The sequence below is a fragment of the Chaetodon trifascialis genome, chromosome 24 (assembly GCF_039877785.1).
Source record: "Chaetodon trifascialis isolate fChaTrf1 chromosome 24, fChaTrf1.hap1, whole genome shotgun sequence".
NCBI lineage: Eukaryota > Metazoa > Chordata > Actinopteri > Chaetodontiformes > Chaetodontidae > Chaetodon > Chaetodon trifascialis.
Window position 1 is genome coordinate 6,452,348 of NC_092079.1, and position 6,951 is coordinate 6,459,298.

Sequence of the window (6,951 nt, forward strand, 5' to 3'; positions counted from 1 at the left end):
TTTTGTTGTAGACTCCAGATGTCCAATGCCTTTGTGAAATATGGTGTTGCTTAATGTGTGTGTGGATCTATTTCTGCCATGTTTTGCATGTCAGTGGATGCATTTTACTGACCTGCTGTGTGGAGTGGTCCAGCTCAGGCTGTGGCTGCAGTTATTTCCAGAGCGCCAGCTGTCTCAATCAGTAAATCTGAAATGAAAAATAGGGGGCCTTTATAGAATTAAACAGTTCAAATTAGAATATTTTCTAATTGGCAGCTTTCGAAGCTGCCAGGAGCCTCAAAGGAGGCCTCTGTATTTATGTGCATGCAGATTGGCATAACAGTCACCTTTACAGTGCCCCTGCCACATCTGGGTCTATCACATCATCTCTCACTGCTATTGATTCCTGCATACGCCCCTCTCAGAAGTTGTTACAAAAACTAGTAAAATATGGCCTGAGGGACTGGGCTATGTTACATAACACACTGCATTAACACTGTGACAATAGCAAAACATCAGGTTTTTCTAAACCACAAACCATGGATGAACAAGGAAGTCCAAACACTCCTCAGGGCTTGTGATGCTGCCTTCATGGACCAGTACAGGGCTGCCAGAGCTGACCTGGAGAAAGGAAGGAATCATAAGGGACAAAGAGGACAACAAGAACCAAATTGACAACCACCTCGCAAACAAACTCATCAATTTGTTGTTACAATTGACAATCTCGTGATATAAATGGATAAAAAAATACTGTCAAAGTTATTTCAGAAAGTGAAAACCGTACACGTTGTAAACTCATTCCGTGTAAACTAAAATATTTTAAATATTTGTTGATCTTAATTTTGATAATTAGGGCCTACGGCTTAAAAAATAGAAAGTTTATTATTTATTATGAGTGATTTTTAAGGGGAAAAAAGCTATCCAAACCCATATGACCCTATGTGGAAAAAGTAATTGCCCCCCTTATTAAATCATGAGACAACTGTGATTAACCACACTTTTTTGGAAAGCTATCAGTCTGGAAAGGGTTGCAAAGCCATTTCTTTGGATGTTTGGGAAAGGAGCACATGGGCAAAAACGGTCAAAATGGAAAAAACTTGTCAGATATGTCACCAAAATCACCCAAAAGCATAAGAAAAGCACACATGGTGTTTAAAGCGATGCTTGTTCACACATGTCGGAAGAGACTATTTTGGGCCTATCGAAATGAAACGGGGAAGAAATACAGTTAAAGGTATGGAGCCAGCACTGTATACACACCTATACACTTTCATACATACATTTGGAAACTACGCAAACTTAGAAACTACACACTTAGACATTCAACAGACCTCCACACACAACACACTTGGAAAATACACGCACTTCAACACTACACACTTACATCCACACACCTGGAAACAGCTTTCCCTTTGCATACTCAAAAAGTGTGCAAACGCCTCAGCAATCGTGACAAAGCTTCACACTTGAAAAATCTTCTACATTTCCAGACGCTTGGTGAGTGTGTGCGTACCTTGTCTCTGGGATTTTGTGGCCCTTCATGTGAAGACGGTGGCAGAGAAATGGCTCCTGCTGCTGCTGCTGGACGCTCACTGCACAACAGCAAATTCATTTGTGGGACCTCAAACATTGAAACATCTCCAATTTTGCACAAGTAACTGGATAATGCCTCATTTTCATACTCACCAGTCGTGTCTCCCCAAGTGAAATACGGCTAGTGTTAACAAACTAGAGGCTCCTTCATATCTATCTGATCAAGAGATTTCTGTATTAAGGTTTGAAGACGCCTTTTTATTTAAATCAGCAGAACACAGTTTAAAGAACACATGAGTAACTGGAAAGAGACTGACAACATGTAAGCTGAGGTCTTTTGACAAAACAAATGCAAAAATACATGTGAATATCACACTGGATTGTTGTGGGCGTCTCTTGCACAATGTTGAAAGTATATTTATTGGTTGACTTGTCCGTGCCCTGTTCAGATGCTGCTCGTCCGCACTCAGCTGCAGTCAGTGCAACTGTAAACAGCAGTTTTTCCCAAAAATAGTTTCTAAAGTGAGATGTAAGCAGCTTCTATTTAATTCTATTTATACACTGCTGTTTTTACAAACAAGTACACTTTTAAATTGGAGCAAAACAACAACTGATGACTGGTCAGGGATGGAGATGGCACATTCAGATCAAGCATTTCACAGACACGTCAATGCAAACACAGATAATCTGTACAATAACACACGTCCAAACAAATGACAATGAATAAAATGAGCACTTGGCTCATTGTCAGTCTTTAAGCATCAGGGAAGCTGAAAGCAATAAACATTTTATTTGAAGAGAAAACACAAACGAAAAGTAGGCATTACATGGTAATGAACAACTGGGCATGTTTCACTGAAACAACCAGAATCTGCCTTGTGTGGGCAAATGGTGTATAGAGCAGACTGTCTGACTGACAGTGTTTTTCAGCTTCACTTAAGCGTGAAAACATTTCCCCTTCAGGATCCTCCGCACCTGAAAGAAAGCCCAGTGGAGTTCAGAACTCATGTAGACGGTGTGACTTGTTTGTTAACAGTGTTGAGATAATGCAGTGAACCCGGCCCACCTGTTCGCCCATGGGTCCTTCGGGCACAAGCTGAGACGGCAACTCGTTTTCAGCGTTTCTCGTTCCTGGGTCGCCTCCTCTCCTCATCAGCAGCTTGACTGCTTCCACCTGACATTTGTGATTTTGCAAAGAGCTGACGATGTGCAGGGCCGTGTTTCCGCTGAACGTCTGAAAGGCGCAGAATTACACGTTAAAGCTCGAGCGCTTTGTGAGTTACGCTGGACGTCTTTAAGCCAAAACGACTGACCTGAACATTGATGACCGACAGTGAAGACGGAAGATCGAGGAAAACGTTCAGCAGCTCCACGTTTGCCTCCTCAGAGGCCATGTGAAGACACGTGCGTCCGCTTTTTAGATCCTGCAGGAGTGAAAGAAAAGTGGAAACGAGGTGAAGCCTCTGCAGCTGACGCTCATTTTTACTGTTATCTTTGAAATGGTGAAAAAAGTGAAAAACTATTTCAATCGTTGCCTCTGTCCCAAAGGAGGCGCCCATCAGCAGCAGCATCTTAACACATTCAACATGCGTGTGTCTCCTCTGCAGCAGCTGGTTTGTCATGTATGAACAAGGGTTTTCCAGAGTCCTCAGCTCTTTTACGACAGCGTTGTGAGACAGGACAGCCACGTGCAGCGGAGTTAAACCTTCACACAGAGAACAAGAGAGTTTGATCACAAAGAGTTTTCACAGAAGCAGCAGAAATCCAGTTTTCAGCTCACCGTCATAATTGAACATGTCAACATTGATCTGTTGGCCACTGCCCGTGAGGGTCCTCCAGATGCTCTGTGGAAAAATGTGTGACAAAGGAAATGTGTTGGAGCACAGATAACGCTTCTGTACGTCACAGACAAGTTTATAGTAGTTTTTCCTCAGTGGCTTTGGTGCATTTCTCAGAACAATTCGTACAAACAGCAAAACACCATGGATTACCGGCAAAAGGCAGTTACTTGCTCAAAATCCTTAGTTCATCTCTCAGAAGTAAATATCTGAGTCAATGTGAACAGATAAGACAGTCAAATTGCTTAATCGTGTTGTTGATATAACAGGAGGGATGTTCTGATGTAAACTATGGCTAAAGTTTGAATTACAATTATTGTAATTGTGAGTTACACCTTAGTGTATGCGGGAGATTGATTGCAAGAGACTGGACAAGATTCACATTTATGCTTCCACAGAAATGTGAACATGCAGTGCTGCAGGGATTACAGTGCAGAGAAAGTCAAGATTCACCTGGGAGCAATTTACCAACTCAGGACAGATTTAGAAAAGAAGTCTAATGGAAATAGAAATATGCTTTTGACATATTATGACAACTTGTTCAACCATTTTGCATGGAAAGACTTACGCGATGAACTAATGCCTAAATGTTGTGGGGGGTGAGACTATTCAACAGAAGACCCATTTCAATTCTGATCTGAGAAACATATCAAAGCGCCTGAGAAAAACCGGAACAGAAAAATGTAAGTTTCATGAAGCCAAAGGTCAAAAAACATGAATGTACATGGGCACAAATCAATATGGAATAATGGAAAAGATGTGGGTTTAATGAGTCTCTCAAGTCAGCAGCGTCACTGTTTGAGCTCCTGGCCTTCAGACAAAAAGAGGTCATGCCTCAGTTAGTCTTTATGTTTTTCAAAGCAATCTGTCAATATTTAAACGGTGTGACAACAGTCACACCTCATCCTGCTACTTCCCCTTCATATAGCTAGCATATGCTGTGCCTGAACCCTTGATGATACTCGTAATAGAAGCGGCATCCTGTAGCTCAGGAGAATGACACTAAGTTTAAAGTTTTCTCATGTCACAGTGGCCATGCTGTCATTTGGCACTCATGAAGAATGAAAGCACACTGACGGACGAGCTGACGCATTAATGCTTATTTCTGACCTGAAGACTGAGAAGGTGGCCTTTCTCAGCGCACACATGCAAAGGAGAGCGGCCCCAGAGGTCACAAGTGTTGATCTGCGCTCCGTGTGTCAGCAGGTCGTGGACGATCAAGTGCTGATTGGTGGCAGCTGCTATCTGAAGAGCTGTCTGTGTGTAGAGAGCACAAGAAGCCAGAGTGTCAGCAGCGCAGGAACAGCGAACAACATGAAAATCCTCATTGATTGTGTGAGATGAACTTGCAGTGTTCGTACCAGTCCATTGTGTTCTTTCAAGTCCAAGGAGCCACCTGGAGCCATTTTTGAAGCAAGCACATAAGCCAGAGCCCGTCGGCCTTGTGCCACTGCGATGTGAAGAAATCTGGAGACGGAGAGGAAAATAAACCCACGTGCGAGTGATGTCCACGTGTGCATTCAACCATCAATTGATCACTTTCAGCTAACTCGTTCAACAGTTTTTCCATTGCCCTGATATTAACTCATTGTTCAATGGTTCTTCATGAATACATACGTGTCACCGTCTGCATCCTGCATGTTCAGCAGCTCTGGAGAAATTCCTCCAACCCTCCGAGCCTCTTGGTGTATTTGCCAGTGAAATAAAGTCACTTCAGCCGTGGCAGACGCCTGGCCCTGCAGAGCTGGATGTTGTGGGGTCGCGTGGTCATTTTCAGGGGCAGATTCATTCTTCATGTTGGAGTTTACTGCTGCCGGATGTCCTGACAGATGAGGACCGGTGTAGTTGGAAAAAGTTTCAGATTTGGTGCGTTTAAATTTATGCTGTGGGTTGTTGTCATCTTGCGGGCAGCTCCATTTCTAAAAGAGAATCATATCCAAACTGTCATTACTTTCATGTTTAACGCGTTTAGCGTTTTCATGTATGTTATGATTTCCATACTAAGAACTTGTGAAGGAATGCTCAACCTCTTCCTGGTGCTGAAGGAACTCATACATCGAAACGCCCAAACCGTACGCTGAAAACTTGTCTGATCATGTTCATGTGTTTGACTTACCTGGCGTTTCATCATCAGCAGTTCTTTCACAGTGTTCTTGCGCACAGCTTGGGCGTATTTCGGCAGCCTGGGATCAAAACAACCTGAGGGGAGAAAACACAATAGAAATGAAGTTTGGATCACACTAAATCACAAGAAATGTGACATAAAATCTGCTGAGGGAAGGTTTTATCAGTGTGGATGGAAGAAGTATTCACATCCTTCACCAAAAGAGAAGTACCACATCAGTACAAATACACTGTGAAAAATACTTTGCTTAAAAGTCAAAGTCCTGCATTCAAAATTGTACTTCAGTAAGAGTACAGAAGTTTTCTTAGATAAATATTTTCATGGTATTGAAATGAAATGGAGTACATGTATAAAGTACTGTAGCATCAAGCGGAAAGAAGCAAGTACCTGAAAATTTTACTCAAGTACTTCCCACTACTGCAAATAAAACTTTAGACTCTCACTTCAAACTAAATCCCATCTCATTAAAGCAGCAGTAATATTAATCCCCAAACATCTATGAGTACTTTCACTTTTGATACTTGAACATTTTTGCCAATGACACTGAAATACTTTAAAGATTCTGAATGCAGGACTTTTACTTGTAACGGAGTATTTACAGTGTGGTATTTCTACTTTTTCTGAGGTCAAGGATCTGAGTATTTGCCGGTGGTTGTTGAACTTCCTCATTCCTTCATGTCCTGAAAGCAGCACACGCCAGAGGTGTCAAACGTTCAGGAACGAGACCGTGACGAGTTTGCGGTTTCAATGTCACGCTTTTCAAAGTGGTGAACGGTCGTGTGGATGAGCTGAATTCTAAAAACTGACCTGTATCGTTGGCAACGTTGCTCCCTATTGACAGACTCTGGCCTCCTCTGGTTTCATTCCCTCTTGGATCCAACATGTTAAAGGCTTCATGTATTGGCACCAAACTCCACTTGGATATGAAGTGTTTCTTCTCCCACGCACCTGGAATGTCAAGCTGCTGTCAACGCAGTGCAAACAGGTGCAACTGACTCACCACAGAATCAGAAATGAGGAACAACTGCCACACAAAATGTCCCACACCTGGCTCTGCTTCCTGGTTGGCAGGTTACAGAGGTGAGTCTGAAGTCATTTTCAAAATAAAGGTGCTAAACATTTCGCCACTGGAACTAATCCTATTCAGAAAAAAAGAAAAGCTAAATCCTGCTAAATGTCTCCTAACTGCCCTTAATCTGCAGATAGCTTTCAGTTAATTTCAAGATGAGTGAAAGGTTCAGGCCTCATCCGAAAGGAGTCTCAGAAAAACAGTTTGATGGTCGGTTGATATGCAAATGAGGTCAAAGTGCTGCGTATAAAAGCGAAGCTGCTGAACAACACGGCCTTCAGTTACTCAACTGCAGAGGAAACCTGAAATACAAATACTCAATGCAGCACGCATTTACCGCTCAGTTAACCATGAAGCTGACTACACACTAAAGAAGACAGCTGTGATCTTGTGCTGTCTTTGTTTCT

The 6,951-nt window shown here is 42.5% G+C and overlaps 1 protein-coding gene across 1 annotated transcript; it reads right to left on the reverse strand.

Moving 5' to 3' along the window:
* Window positions 1–2,264: 2,264 nt before the first annotated feature.
* nfkbiz (nuclear factor of kappa light polypeptide gene enhancer in B-cells inhibitor, zeta) lies at window positions 2,265–6,601 on the reverse strand. Its single transcript, XM_070958163.1, has 9 exons — window positions 6,283–6,601; window positions 5,467–5,549; window positions 4,968–5,269; window positions 4,712–4,817; window positions 4,461–4,607; window positions 3,293–3,356; window positions 2,826–3,217; window positions 2,579–2,746; window positions 2,265–2,487 (listed from the first exon to the last, which is right to left on the reverse strand). The coding sequence occupies exons 1-9, from the start codon at window positions 6,356–6,358 to the stop codon at window positions 2,449–2,451; spliced, it is 1,377 nt and encodes a 458-aa protein (XP_070814264.1). The 5' UTR covers window positions 6,359–6,601; the 3' UTR covers window positions 2,265–2,448.
* Between the last annotated feature and the right edge of the window lie 350 nt (window positions 6,602–6,951).

Coding starts and splice junctions, on each gene's coding strand:
- nfkbiz (XM_070958163.1), bottom strand. CDS start 6,358: ATGTTGGATCCAAGAGGGAATGAAACCAGAGGAGGCCAGAGTCTGTCA. Junction 4,818..4,967: donor CAGGATGCAGACGGTGACAC/GTATGTATTCAT, acceptor CTCCGTCTCCAG/ATTTCTTCACATCGCAGTGG. Junction 4,608..4,711: donor TGAAAGAACACAATGGACTG/GTACGAACACTG, acceptor CTCTACACACAG/ACAGCTCTTCAGATAGCAGC.